The 22,963-nt window shown below is 50.1% G+C and overlaps 2 protein-coding genes across 2 annotated transcripts in view; one reads left to right on the forward strand and one right to left on the reverse strand.

Annotated features, from left to right (window-relative positions):
- Positions 1–1,483: 1,483 nt before the first annotated feature.
- The window catches only part of GLG1 (golgi glycoprotein 1), a 121,854-nt gene continuing 100,374 nt past the window's right edge, over positions 1,484–22,963 (reverse strand). Inside the window, exons 14-26 of the mRNA XM_015100366.3 lie at positions 22,818–22,880; positions 21,966–22,079; positions 21,019–21,107; positions 19,454–19,571; positions 17,791–17,883; positions 15,343–15,480; positions 12,976–13,099; positions 11,981–12,123; positions 11,703–11,804; positions 10,684–10,791; positions 8,113–8,233; positions 7,398–7,504; positions 1,484–6,344 (exon numbers count right to left, since the gene is read on the reverse strand). Of these exons, the coding sequence (XP_014955852.2) occupies positions 6,177–6,344; positions 7,398–7,504; positions 8,113–8,233; positions 10,684–10,791; positions 11,703–11,804; positions 11,981–12,123; positions 12,976–13,099; positions 15,343–15,480; positions 17,791–17,883; positions 19,454–19,571; positions 21,019–21,107; positions 21,966–22,079; positions 22,818–22,880 (1,488 nt within the window). The 3' untranslated portion in view covers positions 1,484–6,176. The remainder of the gene's footprint in view (positions 6,345–7,397; positions 7,505–8,112; positions 8,234–10,683; positions 10,792–11,702; positions 11,805–11,980; positions 12,124–12,975; positions 13,100–15,342; positions 15,481–17,790; positions 17,884–19,453; positions 19,572–21,018; positions 21,108–21,965; positions 22,080–22,817; positions 22,881–22,963) is intronic.
- On the forward strand, positions 9,087–9,621 carry LOC101114892 (large ribosomal subunit protein eL33-like). Its single transcript, XM_042231464.1, has one exon. It carries the CDS (start codon positions 9,236–9,238, stop codon positions 9,566–9,568), a length of 333 nt encoding a protein of 110 aa, XP_042087398.1. The 5' UTR covers positions 9,087–9,235; the 3' UTR covers positions 9,569–9,621.

A 22,963-nucleotide genomic window follows, 5' to 3' on the forward strand; every position in this document is an offset into this window, starting at 1 on the left:
ATGAGGGCTGGGGTCTTACTTGGTCACACAGGTCCCAAAGCCTGTGTACCTGGTCAGAGAAAGAGCCCACGGCAGGGGTGCTCATTCTGCTGCTAATCAGCCGTCTGAGAAGTCACCTCCCCACCTCTGTGCCTCACTTTTTCATTCAGGTGAGAGAGCTGGATGGTCTAAGCTTCCCTTTCTGGCTGAGACCCTTTTGTTCTTAGCTCCTTTTGAGAACAGAAGCTAAATGCCTCTGAAGATTGAAGTTGGCCGAGGAGCTTTTACCCGAAAAATCACACACAAAACATGTGGGCTCTGCATGTGCTCAGCCGCATCAGACTGCGACCCTCTGGATCGCAGCCCAGCAGGCTCCTCCGTCCATGGGATTCTCCAGGCAAGAATACCGGGGTACGTTGCCATTCCCTGCTCCAGAGGCTCTTCCCAGCCCAGGGACTGAACTCATGTCTCCTAGGTCTCCTGCACTGGCAGGCAGGTTCTTTACCACTGAGCCACCTGGGAAGTCCTAATTCATTCAAAGACTGCTAAAGTGTCAGCCGGGCAGCGTAACCCACTCATTGCTGCGGAGCAGCTGGGCTTGGGGAGCCACTTCTCCCTTGTGGGGATACTGGTGACGAGGAGCCTAAACCCACAGCTCAGCCCCCCACTTACACGAAACAGGGTGGCCCCTCCAGGACACTCGTCCAGGTCTGATGGCTGCCCAGAGCCCCTAGACAGAGGAAGAGTCACAGCTGGGACTCAAAATGCCTCCACAACCCCTCTCTCCTTTCTCCTACTCTTCACCCTCTCCCACCTCCACTCTACACCCAGGCCCACTATCTCCTAAACAACAGTCGCTGAAAATGGATTTGAAGAGGCCCGAGAAGAAACCCTGGGTTCCAGGTCACCCCACCTTTCGAACTGAACGACCCATTTCACTACTTGAATACTGGTATGGCCATTACTACTTTAAGAAACCTTTGCTATCTGCAATTCAACACCCAGATGTGAATGAGCTTTGCTGAGAGCAGAGGCAGAAGACAAGACGTGGGAAGGTGTGAGGTGACTGACCCCAGGACTGGAACGGGGAGATAAGCAATGACTAGACGTGGACGTAGCAGCGCCCGGCAAACGAATGCGGCCCAGCTCTGGGCCTGAACGGAAGGCAGCCACCAGACACCAGGCGCCGTTGTGTGCTGCCTCTGTCAGAAGCTCCAGACGTGTTCCCCGAGGAAGCAGCCTCCCGACATGGCTTAAGCACATGAGCAGGACGAGTAATTCTGGACAAACGAGACTGAGGCTTCCAGCTAGATTTGGCTTCCAGCTCTCCTATAAAAGGCCTCGGGTCCTACTCTGCTTGACCTAATTAACCAAGAACAGGGGCGTTCAAACAGTAAGTTTCTGAGCATCAGTCTCAAGTTCACAGCCAGCGCTCACCACTCTGGAGACTTCTACGAGCATAGCAGGTGTTTGAGGAGGGTCCTCCCAGTCACCACAGAGAAGATTTAACAAGTAAAAACCTGCAAACTCTTTATTAAATTCTCCCATTTCATCTGTACAGAAAAAAAAAATGCACATTATGTTCAGAATCTTGGTAACATCTCAAAATTACACAGCATGAACATGTAAAAACAAGGAACTGCCGGGATTTTATACATAGAAAGAAAAACCATTTACAAAAGAGGCTTGTTAATTTTACTTTCCTTCTTAAAAAAACAAACAAGGAAAAAAACCCAGTTAAAGGCCTAAGATCTCACACAGCATTTGCTGGACAGTCTCTCTTCCAGCCTGGATTAACCCGGAAACACTGCGTGGGGAGAGGACGCTCAGTAAGCCTCGGGCTGCCAGCCCTCCTGTCAGTCACTTGTTCTGGCCAGGGAACCTGCTCAAACCATCAAGCGTGTGCGGCACAGGGCCTGCTGGGCTCTGGGGTCCAGGTATCAAATCTGTGTTGGGGGGAAGGCAAAACAGAATATCGAGGCACTGTCTGAATTCCCTCCTTGCCCAGGGAGACTCCTCCGCCACATGGCTGCCCATACCCCTACATGTGTGCTGTGGCAGGTCTTGGGAAGGAGGATGGGGAGACCACCGCCAGGATCCTGTCACCACCAGCCCAAGCAGACAGTCCCACCTCTGTGCTCAAGGTGACCAATAGCCCCTGGGTCTCCTCGGTGATCTCACTAGATGGCGTGGAGGGGCCCATCACTCTGAAGTCAGTCTGGGTTTGCTAATGACTTTAGTCTGAGGTCTGGGCACGAAGGAGGATTGGGCCTTGAACTCGACTGCCCTGCCTGACATGTGACGCTAGTCCTCGGGGAGAGGACCAAGGGGAGTTTAGCTGGAGAGATGGCCAAGCAGAGATGAGACAGAAACCCATCCACCAGAACTTCAGCTCCAGCCCCTGGTCCTTTGGGAGCTGAAGACCAGTGGAGGAGCAGTGATTCAGGAGTGGCATGTCCCCAAAGACACGGGGAACCTCGGGGCACTGGAATGCTGCATTTTATAAAGCTACTTAGGCGCTGTCCAAATGGTGAGAGTAAATAAAAGGAGTTCTGATATTTTTCAAATTCCTAAGAATTGGAAATACAAGTACACACACCAAAATGCACATGATTCAAAAAGCCCTATTCTTTTTATTCTATGGCCCAAATTTAGTTTGAACGAGTCAGGCTATGTTGGATGGCTTCTAAGGGTCCCTACTGCAGGTTCCTTCCCCGTACGTGCTTGCGTGGAATAAGCAATATGTGGAGAATGCTTACTTTTTGGTAGGGGAGGGAAAGAAATGGGAACAGCAGAGGTTTTTTTCCTCAGAGGAACTTAAGACCAGCTGAGAAAGGAGGTCCCACTAAGCAACCGACCCCTCCCCGGGTGACTCACACCAGCGGGGATCCTTGGGACAGAAGCGGTCCCACAAGCCTGGAGGTGGTGCACACAGGAGTCAGTCTTCTCCTGGAAGGGGGAGGGAAGTCAGCACCCTGTCTAAAGAAATGTAAATGGAGGCTACAAGTCTTCACTGCTAGTCTCTCGTTACCTGACCTCAGGCAATGGGAAGAGATGGAATGTGATGGCCATTTCCTGTCACATCTTCTAGGAAAGCAGAGTCTCCCTCCCTCTCCAGCATCCCTGAGAAGAGAGCGTGCAGGATGCGAGTCAAGGGCCGCAGGGAACACCAGGCAACACCTGCTCACTCAATCCTAGAATTCCCCTTGCCTCTTAAGGATGCACTGGCTCAGAACAAGCTGATGGGGTCTACAGAACTGGGCCTGTGGGTGGTACCAGAGTGTCAGGGAATGCTAAGGAGGAGGGCTTTCTTGCTGGAGTGAACCCAGACCTGTCTCGGAGCATCTTGCTAGCAGACTTCTCTTGGGACAGCAGCAACAGCGGAGGAAGGCCAGGGATGAGCAGGGCAAGACCTCACTCTACAGCCGCCTTGTGTGAGAAGCTCCGTGAGGGGGAGCAGTCAGGTTCGTCCTGCGCGTTCTGCTCGGATTTCTGATTCCCTGCGCTGCAGGGCCGCCAGCCCAGAGAACTGGCCTCCCGGCTCCTCTGGACTGCTGCGGAGATACTGAGTCGGCACTTCTGAGACTTGAGTGGACGGACAAGGCCTGATGAGTCCCCTGGCTACTGTGGTCTTCAGCAAGGGCACGGGCCTTGGCCTTGGCCCGAAACCATACCTGCTGCCGATCTGGATGGGCTAGACATCAGGAGATGAGAGAGCAAGAGGGCCGTCAGCTCCCCCACGAGGGGCATGGTTTCTTCTTGCCTAGTTCTTGCCTAGCTGATCTACCCAAGAGTGACCTATGAAGCCAGGGACCAGAGGTGGCTCAGAGCCTGTTTTTGTCACACCGAATGAGATACAGAATGGATACAGCTGGGCCATAATTTCTGATGGATGTATGAAACTGCTGTCATAGGAAACTACTCCAAGTTGGATGGTGAAATGCTTTCTGGCAACAAGCGATCAAAGATACCGGCAGAGTTATCCCTTCTATCTATCCAGATCATTTCTCAAGGTGACGGATGTTTCAAGAATCAAACTCTTTTCCAGACTTCCAGATCTGCTTCCAGATCTGCTGCAGACAGCTGAGATCATCTCTCAGTTCAGAAAGAAGAGAAGCATCAAGATGAAGTAAACTGTGGCGACGTTTTACACACGTGGGGAGGGAGACAGCAGAGGAGGAGAATGGAAGCCCCCGCATCAGATGGGAAGTTATTCTGTGCTGTAAAGCACGTCACACGCATCAGTGGGGGCCTGTGTACATGTGGCAACCCCGTCCCTCGCTCTCAGCACCTGCCCAGAGCAAGGGAGGAGCCCCAGGAGGTGCACCATCCACCAGCTCAGTTTAGTGCAACAGGGGTGGAAGGAGGGGTGGCGCTCCACCTCCAAGGGGTTCAGATGAGATGAGACAGAAGACCCGCAGGACAGCTGCTGAGAATCAGGAAGACCGTAAGAGCAGGACCTGAGGGGACCCGGCAACTTAGAACCACCCTTGGTGACTGGTGGTGCCATAGGCAGGGGGCGTCTGCAGCTGGCGTCTGGAACCCACTGCCTCCAGCAAGAGTAGCAAAAAGGAGAAAGAAAAGAAGCAAACCACAGCAATCAAATATATGTCAGTCAGGGTTAGACAAGGAGTCACCTGGACCAGCTGACCCGTTCGTCCTGAACACATTCCAGGGAAGACAGGGGGGGTGGGCCCGCAGCACACGCGGATAGTGGCGAGGTGGGGCGGGGTCAGGCAGGGTGCATGGTCTATGTGGACAGTTTTAGGCACGTGATTTATAATACTCTGTGGACGTCTAACAGGTTAATAAAATATATATTATATAAATATATCTCCTACTGTACACACTGCCCTCTTGTGCAGCCACTGGATTCCGTGCCCCAAACTTAAGCCCAGGTGCCCCAGGCTGAACCATGATGCCGGTGTGCCTCCCTTTTGATACTCCAAGCCTGTCATCTCTACGCTGGAGGGCTGAGTGATGCTCAGGAATGTTTCCACAGAGCTCAGACTCAGCAAAGACTGATGAATCATCCAAGTGCAACATTTAGCCAATGCCTACTACCACGGGGGTATGCAGCCAACGGACAGAAAGGGAAAACGGAGAAAGAGCCTCCACCTTTTACTGGAATCATGTTCCACGCCCTCTGCATGAAGAGGTATGAAGGAGCTTGTCTGGGAAGGTGGCCCAGAGCCTGCGGGAAGGTCAGCTTGCCATCCCTCCCTGAGACCAGGCTGCGTCTTCAGAAGCCACTGTCTGACCTGCATTGTTGCCTGAACATGACCCAAAGTGAGCCTATTCCGCCCCCATCCCGCTTCCTGCCCTGGCTTCCTCCCCCCGGGTGGCGGGCTCCCCCAGCAGCGGAGGACTCGGAGGCACTGCCACCCGGGCAGGGCCGGCCCACACGCGGAGAGCCCCGCGCAGGTCTGGAAGGCAGGCCCAGGGCCCAGCCTCTCCTGCAGAGCAGTGGACGGATGAGCTGCTCACACCCCTGGGCCCTGAGGAGACGGCAGAGTGACACGTGGCCGTGGGTCTTGACCCGCAGTGGCTCTGCTCGGGTAGGGATCGGAAGGCATCACTGTTTCAGCAGGAGAAAACAAGACCCAGAGTGGGCTGGTCAGTCGTTTCCTGCTGCTCGGTGAAATCCATGGCCCTGATGGGCCAAAGGTGCTCTGAGAGGTCAGCCAGACACCCCGGCTACAGCGCGTTGGGTGGTGTGTCTCCCCTCTAACGTCCTGCCTTCCTTTTACACCGCCACGCAGAAAGAAGAAAGAACCCCATCGCTCAAATCAAGCCTGGAGGAGATGTGTTACTATATACATTTTTTTTTCTTTCTTTAAAAAAATTTTTTTTTTGGTGTTAAAAAAAAAAAAATTCAGCTGAGTTGCAGGTCAGGTGAATTGGTTCCAGAAGTATTGGTAGGTCCATCGGGATGAGAGACTTGTCTCTGGACAGGGAAACCCGAGTCTGCCGACAGAGGCGATCCCCAAGGCGGCCGGCTGCTGCACGAGGTCGAGGAGGAGGACACCATGGACGCGGGAGGAGTCTGCGGCGGACGCGGCGGTGGGCGCCTGCTGCTGCTCTAACGTGAGTGTCGGGGCCACCGCGCAGGAGGGCGAGGTGAGGGGGTGCGCTATACAGGAGGGCTGTACAAACGGGGCGCCAGACAGGCAGTTCCTCTGGGGCTCCGGGCGCCTCTACCTGTCCTTGAGCTCCCGTGTCACGCGCTTGGTGATGCGCCCACACATCAGGCCGACCAGGAACAGGATGCAGATGCTCCCGCTGATCACAGACAGGATGTAGTTCTTGGACGGGGAGGTCATCACTTGCATGGCGAGGTCAGAGAAGCCGTCCGCCGGGGCTACCTGGAAAACAAACGGTGGCATCGCCCTCAGAGAGATGTGGGCTGAGCCGATGCTCACTCGAAACTGTCCCCTCGGTTCCTACCATAACTGGGGTCATTTCTTTTGGGGAGCGAAGAGGGTGAGGGATGAGAAAATCAAACACAGAGCTACAACTGGCTTTCCTGATCACAGTGCTGTATACAGCTGCTGCACAAGATTAGGAAATGCAGACAAATACAAAGCGGCGGACCCGCAGAAGTGAGCACAGCGATCACCGCCACCCGGGAAAGAGCCCTCACACGGAGGACCTAACCACGTGCGGACAAAGGGACTGATTTGCACAAGGACACAGGTCCTTCAATAGTTTATTTTCCTCACACACTGCTGCCTTTTTAAAAACAAAGAGAAAAGCTGAGGTTGTGGTAGATGCTGATTCTGTCTTGACTTGTTTCCACTCACCATCATAGCATCAGCATCCTCTCTCCCACCAAAAACAACCTGCAGACGTGACTTACGCTGACTGAATATACTCAACCCAATCCCCCAGTTGTGGACACTGGGAGTCTAACCAGCCTTCATGCCAGTGCTTTCTCCAGTGGACCTCTATGGCTGCCTGCTCTGGCAGAATCAGGACCAAACGGCTCCCCAGGTGTGCACAGATCTGTTCTGCTGGGTCTCAGCTTGGCCTGGGTGCCCAAGAGGGTCCGGACCAGAGGTCTGGGCTGCTTCTACACCCATCCATGTACTGAGAACAGCATGACGGGTCTTCAGATTAAAGTGATTTGAGCACCAGCATGTGCCACCAAAAATCAAGCAGTGGAGTCACTGAGCAGCAGTCCTTAGTGGCTCAGAAGTAGAGACCGATGTGGAAAGAAGAGATCAATTCACGTCTCAGCCGTCCCATCTGGAGATGGCGGCTCCAGGCTCACAGAGCCCAGGAGTCCTACAGGTGCACTGGAAGATGTTTCCAAACACACGGATTCATGACAAGGACAAGGGGGTCAGCGAAGTAACTCAAAGAGACTGGGAAACTCGGGGCAGACGTCACTCCAGGAGGCTCTCGAGGCTCATTACCTTTGCTGCGTAACTCCACATTTCGATCCGGTCATTGAGACGTTTTTTGCACTCCGGTTGTAACCTCACCCGCTTATCCTCCAGGGCCTCCATAAGGCAGGACATTTCTGTGCAAGGAAAGGGGTAAGAAGAGTCTGAAGATGTACAGAACAGAGATTTCAGTAAGGCTGGGGAGAAGGGTACCTACCACCAGGGAATTCAGATCCAGAGGCTACCCAAAGTGAAATCCCTTCAAGGACACTTAACCTAAGAGCTCGCATGGAGAAGAATGTCTAAGGCTGGCTCTCCGGACTCTCTCTTAAAACCTTTTGATTCTCAGAGGACACACGTGGATCAGAAAGAGCCGTACCCTTGCCCAGGTTCCACGTCACACAAGACCTGACCTCGGAGCCCACTGCGGCCACTGGGAAAGCTGTCAGAGCCGTTCGCTGGGCAAGGCAGGAAGAGGGCCGTGATAATGACCTTAACTTTTGCCCCCCTGGTAAGTAGCTCAGCTTTCTCTTGCCAAACCTTTACCTCTGGTCAGGGCTGTGCCAGCGTACACCTGCAGATCGCTCCTAAACTCACTTTTCACAAAGCATCAACCAGGCCCCCAGGGTGCTGTCTACGGTTGAGCTGCAGCTACAGAACAGAGTCGCTGTAACTGATGTCTCCGCAGGATCTCTGCTCCTCCCGAGACAGCTCAGAAAGGGCTAGAGTGAACACAGCGACTTACGACGCCCTCGGCCAGGGGTGATGGCTGCACAGTGGTGTTTAATGTCTAGGGCACAAGCTGTATGAAGAACCGGGTCCACGAAGATGTCTGCTTTGCTTTCCTTCAGCATGTTTAACACTTCCTAAGGCAAGGAGATCACAGAGAGCACTCTTACAGAGGACACACGGCGAATCTGTTGTCCGTAAATACTTCACGCACAAACAAGTCAAGGAGGGAAGGTTAAGCCAACAGCGGCTACTCGGAGATTGCTGGCAACGTGGTGAGGGTGCAAAGAACAGAGATTGTTCGCATCCAATTTAACTCAATAAATGTAATTTGGGGGCCGAGTGTACGCAGAGCTGTTTGCTAAACAAAGCAGGGCAATATTAACATCAGAATTGGGTTTTGGCATTCTGGTATACCATATTATTAAATACTAAGTGTTAGTGTTTACACTGACTTAAAGCAGTTCTTTTGTTTCTATAGAACTCTGTAGATGTGAAACCTGAAAATCAGAGTAATAAGGTATATTAAAATTCCGAAACAGAAAAGCACATTTGTAAAATGTCTCACTTTGTCTACATTACCCTCAAAAGGAAAAAAAGAATTGACAGGACCTAACTTCTACTGTCAGAACAATTCTTATCTGAGTTTAAAGATGTTCTGAACAACAGAAATACAAACGTAACTGAAATCAGCTTGGCAGACACTGTTATTAATGATGAAATTGCAGCAAAGACAGTCCAGAAATACCTTCTCATGTAAAAATCAGTTTGCTCTCAATAGACTGTAAAACAACAATAAAAGCAAAGCAAAAAAAAAAAAAAAAAAGAAGAAGTGTTGTTCAAAAAGTCCTCCCTGAAGTTAAATGAAATCATTTGATGAAATAAATGTTTGCAGGAAAATACGTGGATTTAGCATTCAAGCAACTCCTACCATTCTTCAGACCATGTGGAGTCAGAAACATTTTTAGCAGATGAAAATATCTGCACACAGAGACTTCCTGCAGCTGAACTTTGGGGGCAAATAAGTGGGCAACAGGGAGGACAGGATGGAGGAGATATGGGACTGACGGTGCTGGTTCCCTGACCTCCGAGAATGGGTGCTCCGGCCTGCTGGGAACGGGACTTCTAAAACGACAAATATGTCTGGAAGGCTGTGGTCCAAGGCAATTTTTGCTGGCTATAAACGGGGTCTACGGAACCAAAGGGAACACACTGCTCTCCTGAAAACTGAAGGTGTATATGCTCGAGATGAAACTGAATTCTATTTAGGCAAGAGATGTGCTTATGTGTACAAAGCAAAGAACAACACAGTAACTCCTGGTGGAAAGCCTAACAGAACCAGAGTAATCTGGGGAAAGATCACTCGAGCTCATGGAAACAGTGGCATGGTTCGTGCCAAATTCCGAAGCAACCTTCCTGCTAAGGCCATTGGACACAGAATTCGTGTGATGCTGTACCCTTCGAGAATTTAAACTTCTTGAAAATAAATAAAAGTGTGGATTTGTCCTGTTGTGCTTTTGTTAAATGGCTTAAAAGATTCTTTGTCCTGAATACAGTTGCTAAGTCCTAAAATGGTGGTGGCTATCAGGCATATACAGAGGACACACAGGAGCCTAGAGAGTACAGGACTTCAGGAGGGTTTTGATGAGGATGGATGCATCTTGTATCTTAATACAAGACCTTAAATGGTAAGGGGAAGATTGCAAGTGATTTTTAGTTGGAAACAGTGGAAAGGAGTATCTTGGAAGGTTTCTAGTGATGGAGCACTGGAACCTAGCCTATGGAAACATTTTTAAACTTGGCAGCGCTGTGTGGCTTATGGGTTTTTTCTGTCCCCCAACCAGTAATCAAACCTAGGCCCTTGGCAGTAAGAGTGCAGGGTCCTAACCACTAATCGGCCAGGGAAGTCCCTTTAGCCACTATTGATATATATGTCAAACTTCTCCAGATTTCCACATCAAATGGACCTATAATTCTTTTTATTTCAACTCTGGCACTGTGGTATTGGTACCTGTCTCCCTCATTACACTGAATAAACCTTGTTTTGATCTAAAGTAAAAAAAAAAAAAAAAAAAAAAAAAAAAATTTGCACACAATACTCACACTGATTCAACAATATTATTGAAACACTTTTCCAAAAAGAGGTAAAGCTTTTTAAAACAGATCAAATATATATTATTTTGCTTATTAATTTCATAAGACAATGTATGTTAACTATCATATTTTGATAAAATTTTTTATGTGATGTTTCTGAAATGAGCTAGATTTTTAGTTTCATTAACTTCTATGAATGTAGTACCCTTACTGGTATGTTGGAATAGACATTTTACTTCAGCATAGCACTTAAACATTGGTTTAGTCATGGAGACGAGACATATTCACAACTAATTAGTAGGCGTGTAAGAATATTTAAGTTACAGGCAATTAAGGGTCAAAAGCCCAATGAGCTTGGTAAGAGGCATGGACAGAATTCCTGGAAGGCAGGTTTCGATTTTACCACCGAGATGCACAGTCTATAGCTTTCAGAGGAAGAAGAGGAAGAGGAGAGAAAAGCAAGCAACAGAAAACGGAGATTGATGGTAGTCACCTTTTTACAGCCTTCTGTCTTGATTTTAAGCAGGTTGACCTTGAGGCACTCCTCTACCTGGCCGGTCTGCTCCTGGGCTGCTGCTTCTTCGGCGCACAGGCTGGCGATCTGCTCGGGACACACGGAGAGCACAGGGCAGCCCTGCTCGCGCTGGGCTCCTGGGCCTCTGCGTCATGCAGACTCACGGACCTCCCACAAGCGTGCCCTGGGGGCCTCTCAAACGGGTCCCTGGTGGCTTTCGCTCCCCTCCCACCACACGGCGGGCCAGGCTCTGTTCTCCTTCACAAGGACTGGCACAGAGCCGAAAAACCCATCAACATGAAGATACTTCATGCTGTCAACCTCCAGGCCTGAGTCAGACTGTCCCAGGCCTGGTCACAAAGACTGCTCCCTAATTCCTCAAGAGGAAGGTCAGATAGCCAAGTAAAATCCTAAAAGCAAATGCCTGACATTCACAGAGCTTCAGGGTAAACCGAGCTGCATAACTTGGAAACACAAACGAAGGGGTCCTGACACATAGCCTACAGCGCAGATTAAAAATGCAGCCTTCTTTTGGATAGCTTTATGAGTAAGCTTCTTTGAAATACGTTTAAAACTCATATCCATAAAACTGATGTATGGTGAGCAAAGTTCTCAACATGGCCTTTTCCAGCCAGGAAGTCAATTTCCAAGAATAGGCCCTTCATCAGAGGTATTTATTACAGGAACACTTCCATTTTTCTGGCAAGTGTTGGGTGTGTTTTGGGTTGACCATCAGAATAAGGAGAGGGAAGACCAAATTAGACATAGACAGATATATAATAAAATTCATGTTCCACAGAGAAATATGGAGTCAAAACTGAACAGTGGGAGGACTAAGGCCAAGTCAAATTCAGTGTTACGAAGAACCAGGAGCTCAGACAATGGAGAGCCTAGAAGAATCCTGGATTCAGGGCTGAAGGGAAAGAATAAAGAACTTATCTCCAATAAAACCCTCCTGACCAGCTCTGTTCACAGCAAGTTCTCCACCCAAACCCTACCTCATCCGAGCAGTGGAGCTGGAGCTGGGGGTCGAGTCGGTAATCCAGAGCAGACTCCTGGATGATAATCCGGATCTGGTCTTCACAGTCTGAAGAGAGGCGCTACGTGTGACAAGGAGAGTACGTCAGCCGATTAGAACATGTTAGCTTTCCACTGGGGCCCTGGCTCGGGGAAGATGTGAGAAAGGTCTTGGGGAAAGCGGCAGTAAGCTAAGGACCTCCACAGAAAATGCTGTTGGAACTAGTGGAGGCCTCGTGCGAAGCCCAAGGCAGTGTACCTGGTCTGCGTATCTCAGCTTGAGGCAAGAGATGACTTGACCTTCTAACTCTGAATCATCCTTGGCCTTAGTCAGGATCCCATGACAGAATTTAGGGATGTCGGCTTTGCAGGCTTTCCTCAGCACGGGGTTTAAGCGGTAATCTAGAAGACAGGAGTAAGCGCATGACGAAAGACTCCACCCGGATGCACAAATGTTTTGAGAGCCACTTACCCAAAGGGGGCATATTATGTCAACGGCCATCAATACACCATTATTTTTTTTATCCAGTAAATGTTTAATGGGCTCCTTCACTACACTGTTTTATTTCATTATTTACTTATTTTTATTTGTTTTATTTACCTCCCTGTGGCTTGGAGGACCTTAGTTCCTGACCAGGGGATGAACCTGGGCTACAAGAGTGAGAGTGAGGAGCCTAACCAGTAGGCTGCCAGGCAGCTCCTTCATGACGCTATTTTAAATCCTCAACATAACGTGGTGGAAGGGCAGATGTGGAGAATCCTACTCTCCAGCAGCTCTGCAGGGTCTACTGAGACCAACATTCTAAGCAGTCCTCACAAAAATCATGCAGACATCAGTACCCTTCCCCATAATATATATATTCAAAAACACTGAATATCCAACTCAATTTGACCATTGAGTTACAAGGTCTTGCAACTTCGAGATTAAACGTCTCTGTTCTGAAACAGGTCACCCATGCGTTCTCCTGCCACATGCACGAAGTTTTATTCAAACTCCAGACTCTTTCAAAGAACTCCAGCCCTAATTCATTTTGGATGCCCTGTAACGGCGGGTTCCCTGTGTTTTCAGCTTCCCCTTCCCCATGACTTTGTGTTCCTCTGGATACTCTTCAGGTAAGAAGTCATTTTGCTCATTACATCCAGACTCTTAGCAGCCACAGGCGCCACAGCACCTTCAGTTTAATCAGGCAAGCGTATGCCCGCTGCGCGCCTCTCAAGCTCCACCCTGTGGGACCAGGGAGGCCAAAGTGGTACCTGTGTTCTGGGTGATCTGGCGCTTGGTTATCATCTGCTTGCATTTGGGATCCATCAATTCACTGTTTTTATTTTGCTTCAAACACTGCAACATAGTTTTAGAATCTGCTTCTGGACAGAATCTCTGCAAAAAACCAAAGTTTTATAAAAGTAGTTAAATGTGGCAGTTAACACCATATTTATCACTCTTACATCTTCTAGGGAGCTTACGACAGAACCTAAAGGTATCACTTGGGACAAAAGAAACAGCAAGCCTGAATAAGCACCCAGCCTTCAGATCCCTTTTATCTCTTCTCTACTATACTTCTCACATTTCTTTCTACTTCCTGTTTCTAATTTTGCATAGGACTGATTCCCTATTTACATGGCTATGCTACATTACATGGCATCTCGTGAGCTTACTTACATATTGTCGACGTATGAACGTAACATTGGGCTATGTGACCATGCAGCCCTCAAACCATATCTATCCAACTCCAATGGGAAACTCAGCAATGACCCACCAAACAATGTGAGCAGGGATGCGGGGAAATGACCTTTCTGGTTCATTCTCCTAACAATCCTGTGGAGCCAGATCTTGTACACTTGCTAGTGTCCTTGAGGTCAGAGATTCACTCTGACTAGTGATAAACTCATCTCTATCCGCGAATCCACCGTCTGTTAATTATAGGCTACTGGTCTTAATATGGGGATGCGGGCTGGTGATTGATTTTTATAAAAGGCATAAAAATTCTTAGAAAGATCTCTCAAATCACAACCTGATATTTCCATTTTTACAGAGGGCTCAATTCTTCCAGACCCACCTAAAGAGACTTCTTACATTCACAATTTTCTTTAGAGTTTGTTTGATAGGGTGAGAAGTATCGCTTATTTTAAAGGGAAGTTGAAACAAGGGGTTAGCACTTTGATCTCTTTGTACACATGCACAGATCCAGGAATGACATCTTGTCACCCCGATGCAGGGGACGTTCGCTGGAGATGCAAAAGAACCAAAAGAACTTGTAGACCAAAACAGCCATCGATGGCGGTAGCCAGACGGCAGTGGACAGGACACCTGATGGTGGCTTTTCAGTAGGCCTCCACCAACCACCTCAAAACTCCCCATATATTCAGCGGGCCTCGATGTTCTTGTGTCTCAGGTCAAAGTGAGGTCAGTCATTGTGGCTTAGTGGTTCTCAAACTGAAGCTGCCTTGGAACCCATGGGTGCTTGTGAAAACAGAAGCCACCACTTGCAGAGACTGACTCAAGAGGTCAGGTGGGGCCTGAGAGTCTAGGTTCCCAGGTGGTGCTAGTGCTGCAGGTCTAGGGGCCAGAGTTCGAGAACCATGGCCTTAGCTCTACAGCACAGGCTGACGCTGAAAGACTGTGTGCCTTCACTGTGCAGTGTAAGGCGCTCGTGCTGCTGTCTCTGTGGCCCTGGCCCTAGAGCCCTCACCTGTATCATCTGCTTACAGACGCGCATGAGCGTGTAGTCTCTGTGGCCCTGGCTCTAGAGCCCTCACCTGTATCATCTGCTGGCAGACTCGCGTGAGCGTGTAGTCTCTGTGGCCCTGGCCCTGAGCCCTCACCTGTATCGTCTGCTTGCAGGCTTGCGTGAGCGTGTAGTCTCTGTGGCCCTGTCCCTAGAGCCCTCACCTTCATCATCTGCCAGCAGACTCGCGTGAGCGTGTAGCCTTCCGTGGCCCTGGCCCTGAGCCCTCACCTGTATCATCTGTTTGCAGGCTCGCGTGAGCGTGTAGTCTCTGTGACCCTGGCCCTGAGCCCTCACCTGTATCATCTGCTGGCAGACTCGCGTGAGCGTGTAGTCTTCCGTGGCCCTGGCCCTAGAGCCCTCACCTGTATCGTCTGCCTGCAGGCTCGCGTGAGCATGTAGTCTTTCGTGGCGCTGGCTCTAGAGCCCTCACCTGTATCATCTGTTTGCAGACGCGCGTGAGCGTGTAGTCTCTGTGGCCCTGGCCCTGAGCCCTCACCTTCATCATCTGCTTACAGGCTCGCGTGAGCGTGTAGTCTCCGTGACCCTGGCCCTGAGCCCTCACCTTCATCATCTGCTTACAGGCTCGCGTGAGCGTGTAGTCTCCGTGGCCCTGGCCCTGAGCCCTCACCTGTATCATCTGCCTGCAGACTCGCGTGAGCGTGCAGTCTCCGTGGCCCTGGCCCTGAGCCCTCACCTGTATCATCTGCCTGCAGACTCGCGTGAGCGTGCAGTCTCCGTGGCCCTGGCCCTGAGCCCTCACCTGGATCGTCTGCCTGCAGACTTGCGTGAGCGTGCAGTCTCCGTGACCCTGGCCCTGAGCCCTCACCTGTATCGTCTGCCTGCAGGCTCGCGTGAGCGTGCAGTCTCCGTGACCCTGGCCCTGAGCCCTCACCTTGATCATCTGCTTGCAGACGCGCATGAGCGTGTAGTCTAGTTCCGGGTCCATCATCTCCGTCTCCTGCAGCTTAAACACTTTCTGGTGGCAACGAGGGCTCAGCTGCTTCTTGTTCTCTTTTAGACATTCAATAATCTAAGGCATAGGAATTATGGACAAGTTAAGGGGTGGATCAGGGATTGATAATCCACGTTTCCTGACTAACGCATTCAGTTCTTAGTGCATCCCTCATTTTCCTATCCGGGCATCTTCCATTCCTAATTCCTAGGTAACAGGAATCGGGATTTCCTCACAAAGGAGAATTAGATTTATGGATCCTCAACCTCAGGGATAGAAGCAAACCAAATGTATAAAAATGAGGGATGACGAGCAGGCTGCAGGGGAAGTCTGTGGGGAAGGAAACCCTCTCAAGATTCCTGGTTTCTTCTCCCTTCCAGGGTTGTTTCTTGTAAGATTTCTTTTGGAGCATACATCAGGCTCTCTGCCTTTCCCTGCAGCAATAACCCTGACTCAACAGTAGGCACAAGCCAGGAAGTTCAGCTCAACTCATCATTTATCATATGGGAATAGAGCATTAGATGCCAGGTATGAACCAGACCCAACCCTTGCCCCTGAAGGGTGAGGGTTAAGGATGCTGGCAGAGACTCCAAGTCAAGGACTGGCGCCACCAGAAGATGCACAGAGCAAGGAAGCTTTCAGCCGAGAGCCTTGGGAGAGACAGCAGGTCTGTCAACACCTTGACTTCAGGGATCAGGCCTCGAGAATGTGAAAGAATAAATTTGGTTTAAGGCACCCGGTTTGTGGAAATTTGGCAGCTCTACAAAACTAACATTCAGACGTAAGACTGACAGTGGACCTCTCATCAGAAGCTGCAGGGCTTTCTTTGGTGGGCCAGAGGTTAAGACTCCACACTACCCGTGAGGGGGTGCAGGCTCAATCCCTGGTCAAGGAACTAAGATCCCAAAGGCTGTGTGCATGGCACGGCTTAAAAAACAAAAACCAAACAAAACAAGAAACAAAACTATGCATAAAAGAGTATGGAGTGAAATAAAGTACTGTAAGACAAAAAAAAAATCCATCAACCTAGCATTCTATATCCAGCAAACCTGTTTTTCAAAAACGAAGACAGGAAAAAAAAAAAAATGAAGACAGACTTTCTCACACAAGCAAAAACTGAGGCAATTCATTATCCATACATACAGCTTTCAAAACAAAAGTTAAAAAAGAAGTTCTTCAGGCAGAAGGGAAAACATACATAGGTCAAAACCTTGGATCTACATAAAGAAAGGAAGAGCATTAGAAAAGGAAAAAAAATGAAATTTTTCCTATTTTTAGCTGATTTAACTGATAACAGCCTAGTAACAATGTACTGGGGGATCCTGGCATGTGCATTAAAAAGTGAATAATGTCAAAAGGGATGGGCAGAAAGAACTGTAAGTGCTATTAGAAAAGAGAGGAAAAAAGAAAAAAAAAAAGAAAAGAAATGACAAAACCCAACTGGTGGTCTCTCTGAAGAGCAGAATGGAAAGCCTAAAGTGACACATTACGAATCTGGGAAACAGAGCTGAAGAGCTACCTGAGTGTGGTATACAGAGAGAAAGAAAGGAAGAACGTGGGAGAGAAATGGGCACGGAGGACAGATTCAGATGTTCCAAATGTCTAAGAGGAGTTCCAGGAGGAAGGATAAGGGAATTTTTGAAAGAACAATGTCTGAGAATTTCCTTGAACTGAAGAAAGACATGAATTCGGAGACTGAGGCAACAAGCATAATAAAAACAAAACCCAGATCTAACTACAGCACGGTGAAATTACAGATCATTAAAGACACAGAGAAAACTCAGAGGTAGATTAACCACACAGAGCTGAGAATCAGACTGACACTGGTCTTTGCATCGCCCGCAGCAGATACCGGAAGACAACGAGGCCATCATCTCTGAGGCTGAAGCACTGAGGCAATGCCACGAGCCACGAGAGGTAGGCCCAACATCAGAAGAACACGGAAACAGAAGCACTTTACTGCATCTCATTCCTGGTGATTCTGGCTAGGGCCCTGTTCTGTGAATTAGAGGGGAAAACCAGAAAACCTCCCACGGTGGTTCTTATGTGGCCTCCAGTTAAGAACTTCTGTGCAACGGGATCAAACGAGAGAAAAACGAATTTTGGAGGTGCAGAGTGTTGGGAAAGCTATAGACAGGAGGAGGCGTTGGAAGATCACCAGGAGTTTACTAGGCAGGCAAGGTGGGGGAGGTCAAGGTAACCAGAGAGAAGGAAGAGAATGAATCGGTGGCAAAGAGGAATGAAGGTGAGCAAAAGTACTCTGCTTGAGGTGGCTTAAGAAGGGATGATCAGGCAGGACAGGATGGGACCTATCCTACCCGCAGAAAATTATTAAAAAGATACCTTCATACTACTTTCACCATCAAAAAATAAAACCCAAAAAGTTACCTGCGCATTGCCATACTGCACAGTGGAACAGTGGTTCCTGATGTCACCTTTGCAGGCTTCATACAGATCTGGTTCCAGGCGGATGTCCTCTGTCTGCATGAGAGAGCCAGCATGGGAAAGTGAGCTTACTCTGCGCTGGTGAGATCACCTGCTCTACCCATTTGTCGACTTGACCTCGTCTGGTGCCCATAGCTGCTATCCAGTTAAGCGGCAGCAGGCGCCACTGCGATAGTGGGAGGAGGGCTGAGTCTCCGTTTGGCCACTATCTAGCTTCACGGCCTTGGACTTTCTTTGCAAGATGAAACGCTGCCATTCTGCTCCGACCCCTTCACAGGACTGCTGTGAGATGAAGTAAGGTAGTATGATGTGGAGACCGCTTGAAAGCTAAAATCATACGGAAGTAGGATCCCACTGTTATTCTTATTATTTTACTGGAAGAGCCACGTTCACATCTAGGGACCCAAAGTTTCTGGCATAAAAGGATGCGGAGGCCAGCTCCACTTAAAACATAGTTATCACTGAATTACCACCTCTACATGTGGAAACCTGGTCATGCAACTTTGGGGATATTAGTATTCTCTGGTGTTCATTACTACTTTCTGCTTAGAATGAGTCTTCTCAAGAAGACTCTTGAGGGTCTCTTGGACTGCAAGGAGATCAAACCAGTCAATCCTAAAGGAAATCAGTCCCGAAAGATAATCAGTCCTGAATATTCACTGGAAGGACTGATGCTGAAGCTGAAACTCCAGTACTCTGGCCACCTGATGCGAAGAGCTGACTCACTGGAAAAGACCCTGACGCTGGGAAAGACTGAAGGCAGGAGGAGAAGGGGACGACAGAGGATGAGATGGCTGGATGGCATCACTGACTCAACGGACATGAGTTTGAGCAAGCTCCGGGAGTTGGTGATGGACAGGGAGGCCTGGAGTGCTGCAGTCCACAGGGTCGCAAAGAGTCAGACACGACTGAGCGACTGAACTGAACTGAGCTGAGATAAATACGATTCAAAATACAAAACATAAAATACATATTTTTAGCTGTCTTAACATGGCTTGGGCCTCACCTCAAAAGTAAAGTGGAAGGTGTCCTCTCACAGTGTACACTGGGCGCCTTCCCAACACCCACGTCACCTTGATCATAAGTAAGCTCATCAGTGAGTGCCCCCTGACGGGGGACGGGGCACAGATCTCAAACTACACAATCCAGTTGGAGAGGAGGGCCTCTGTTTCATGCGGGGTCAGTTTTCTCGTTTCTGTTTCCTGTTGGAGACCAGTATTGGAGCAGGTGGCCCGGGTGCTGCGGGCAGGCATTGTGCAGCCGTGAGGGAAACCAGCCTTAATGACGACGCTGGTGCCCAAGGACAGCAGAGCGCAAAGGGAGAGACCTCGACCCTTGAGGACATTACTGATGCAATGACCGGCATCACACGCTCACAGCTTTCTTACAGCTGGGCTTCCAGTTACATGTGCTAAAAAATACTTAATCACGTTAAAAAAAAAAGGGACATGAGAAGCTGTCCTCTGGTAAAACTTTAGCACACAGCTCGAAGTCTTAACCATCACGCTTGTGGCTAAAATCTTCCCATTTGCCCTCGCCCTTCACCCAGCTCTCTAAGCCCTGCCCTGTGGTTCCTGGGACCAGAGGCTGTGCTCCCAGGCATTACCATCTCCAGCTCCTCCACCCGTAGCTGCTTGCGGCACTTCAGGGACACCCTGTGTTCCTTGACTTCCTGGAGAGTGTCGTTGCGCACGGTGGTGCTCAGGCAGATCACCACGTCCACCCTGCGCGGAAAGAAGAGGCCTGAACTGGGCTGGAGCCACAGAGAAGCAGACGGCCGAGACCTGGGCTGGGGCAGGGGCCACACCAGCCCTCCAGGGCCCATGTACCCCTTTACCATGTCCTGAATGCCTTTCCTGTTAAGTCTGTGTTTTCAGAGCGCTCAATGCAGCAATTTGACTGTACACGTCACAAACACTGGGCGCCAGCCCGAATGCCGACAACATGCCTGGCTGGTGGGGAAGCCACAGAGGGGACGTGTGTGCAAGGACAGTTTACCACTTGTCAAATATGTGACCAGAGGGGAATGCTACTCCACTCTCAACTCTGGACAGTGTCTTTGCTAGACTGTGAAAATATACTCTGAAAAGGATAGAAACCTAAGCAAAAACGGGAACCTGGTTTATCTGAGGGGAAATGCGTTCCAGAAGTTCACTTCTGCGAAGAGCAGCACAGAAGAATTTGGGAAGCCACGCTATCAAAGCTCATCGTTCTCCTCATTAGGACCTGGTTCCTAGATGAATGAAGTGTTTGTTTCTTTACTACTCTCTCACTCAGTGAAGGCCTGTGTGGCTTCCCTGAGAGATGATGTAATGGGATGATGCCCGAGGACATCAGCTAACCTCCTCTCCACACTGCAACCTGCTCACCTAAGTACACAAAGCTGTATCTGCTTCATCAGTTAGGCGGTCTGCACGGGGAAACGAAACAATGCTCCTTTAGGCCACAGTCTCCACACTTCATAACTACCGCCAGGTGTGGCTCTCGGCTGCCACAGAGAGGCTCTGTCCAGGCAGCCCGGGTCCCAGCCGTAACACCAAAGGGGGTGTGCAGGGGGTCACCCTCCCAGACGGTGGCCGGCTGTAACACCAAGGGGGTGTGTAGGAAGTCTCCCTCCCAGATGGGGTCTGGCCGTAACACCAAGGAAGTGTGCAGGGGTCACCCTCCCAGACAGTGGCCAGCCATAACACCAAGGGGGTGTGCAGGAGGTCACCCTCCCAGACGGGGCTCAGCTGTAAGATCAAGGGGGTGTGTAGGAAGTCTCCCTCCCAGACGGGGTCTGGCTGTAACACCAAGGAAGTGTGCAGGGGGTCACCCTCCCAGACGGGGCTCGGCCGTAACACCAAGGGGGTGTGCAGGACGTTACCCTCCCAGACAGGGTCCGGCTGTAATACCAAGGGGGTGTGCAGGAGGTCACCCTCCCAGACGGTGGCTCGGCTGTAACACCAAGGGGGTGTGTAGGAGGTCACCCTCCCAGACGGTGGCTCGGCTGCAACACCAAGGGGGTGTGTAGGAGGTTACCCTCCCAGACGGGGCTCGGCTGTAACACCAAGGGGGTGTGCAGGAGGTCGCCCTCCCAGACGGTGGCTGGCTGCCTGACATCTCAGCTACTCATCCAGCAGCCAAGAGGGGCCACAGCGAGGCAGAACGAAGCAGTTAAAAGCTACCTACTTCTTCTTTATGTTGGGGCAAAGTTTCAACACGTCCTCCTTGCAGGCCATCTTAAACTTGTAAGAGAACCGAAAATCCTTCATCTGCACCTGAACAAGAGGATGGAAAAGAAAATCAGCAGCTCTGTGACAAGGCCTCACCCGCAGTGCCGGGCGTAACTGTGCTCACATGCTGTCTGCAGCAGCCTGCCTCCCGGCCGGCACAACCCTGTCTCCCTCGGGCTCCCTGGCTTGTGGAGCTCTCCAGGGCACGCTCCCAGGAAGCACGATCTTCTGATCTTCCGCTCCCAGGCACCCCGGCTTCCAGCCACACACAGGCGGGGCCTCTCCCCCGAGGTCTCCTCACAGCATGCTGCCTCACTTCCTTGACGCGTCCATTCAAACACCTCCTTCTCGAGTCCTCTTTCTCCATAACCCTGCAAGCCTTACGCTGCTTTATTTTTCTTCACAAACTCAGCTGAAACTATACGCTTATATGTAAATGGGTTTTTGCGTTTCTCTCACCAGAATGCACCCAGATGGCCGAGGGCAGGGTGTGTCTATTCTTCCCCGTCTCCCAGTGCCCGCAGTCCAGAGGCCCTGAGAAGCACTTGAGGAAGCAGTCAGGGAGGCTAGTGCCCCAAGAAGAGGTCGGTTTTACAAAGATGACTAGATCTCATCCTCCTGGCAAGGAAGGGCTTGCTTTATTAGAAACACTTCACTTAGGCCTGGGGTAACTACGAAGACTATGGTTTAATCTTCTTATTCAAATGCCAGACCTGGGTAGCATGATTTAAAAGAAAGAAAGGCTTAGATCCTAGTGTACTGATACCCATCTGAGCTGCTGCACTACACAGGTATTTGGAAAAAATGATTTTTCACTGAAGAGGTGCTCTGATGTCCTGAAAGAGGAATAGGTTCAACAGCCTAATCACTGGGGACAAGAAGGACGTGCCGGGCACTACTGACCAGCTGGAAGTGGGTGACTCCGACGGCGCACTTCTCGTTCATATCCTTCTGGTGTTTGTTCTGAATCAGACACTCCATCAGGTCCCCAGAGTCTATCTGGTTATCTGCCACATCCTGGGGAAGGCAGCGCACACTCAACACTTCATCTGTAACCATTCTCGAACACACCCCGCACCCCAGCCCAGGCAGAAATGCAAACGCAACGATTCTAGAGCCATTACAAATAAGGCACGCCAGACATTATGTGCAAACAAGCCTGAGAAGTGAGGGAGCAATGCTCAGCGAGAGGAGGTTTACATAGCCAGTCGCCTGCACGAAGCTCCAATAAAAGCGTGTGCTCTGCAGTCCTTTTAACTCCTCTCCTTATACGGAGCGGGCGGCAGGCTTGGGGGCAACATTTAACATCGTCTCCTGGTTGTCAAGACTCCTATGGCTCCTGAGTATGCTTCGCTCCCACAATTCAGGTAGCTCAGTGGGCCATAAAGTAACAGAATTCCCTCAACAGCAGGTAGAAGGAGACAGCTGAAAGGGGAGCGACACCCCACTGTTAACAAACCTTGGTGGTGTGTATGGAAGGCAACTCAGTCCTGCCAAACGGGTTCCCCGCTTCTCCTTCCCTTACAAAGGGCATCTTGCAAGGGCTTCTAACCACCTCTCTGGCCGTCCACGAGGGGTCAGCAAACAGGGTTTCCCAGGGTGGCGGACTCCTCCTGATTGTTTACATTCTCAGCTCTAACTTGTTAAAGTTGGCTATCACTCAGGAATAATGTGGGCACTGTAAGTCCAATGCATGTCGGGGCCAGAGCCCTAGTGGAATCGGCTCTAACCCATGTTCCTCCCGATGTCACTTACGTGGCAGAAGTTCTGAATGATGGGCTCACAGGCTCTCATCAGCAAGGCTTCTATTTGAATATCCTGTAGAAAATTAAAACATGAGTAATTCTGCTTTAGAAAGGGCCAGGGGTGGGGGAAGGAGCTGTTTCCTTCTCTGCGTCAGT

This window comes from Ovis aries, chromosome 14 (genome assembly GCF_016772045.2).
Source record: "Ovis aries strain OAR_USU_Benz2616 breed Rambouillet chromosome 14, ARS-UI_Ramb_v3.0, whole genome shotgun sequence".
Classification (NCBI taxonomy): Eukaryota; Metazoa; Chordata; class Mammalia; order Artiodactyla; family Bovidae; genus Ovis; species Ovis aries.

Bases quoted from the DNA above. Each gene is read 5' to 3' on its own strand.
- LOC101114892 (XM_042231464.1), top strand. From the start codon at position 9,236: ATGTCTGGAAGGCTGTGGTCCAAGGCAATTTTTGCTGGCTATAAACGG.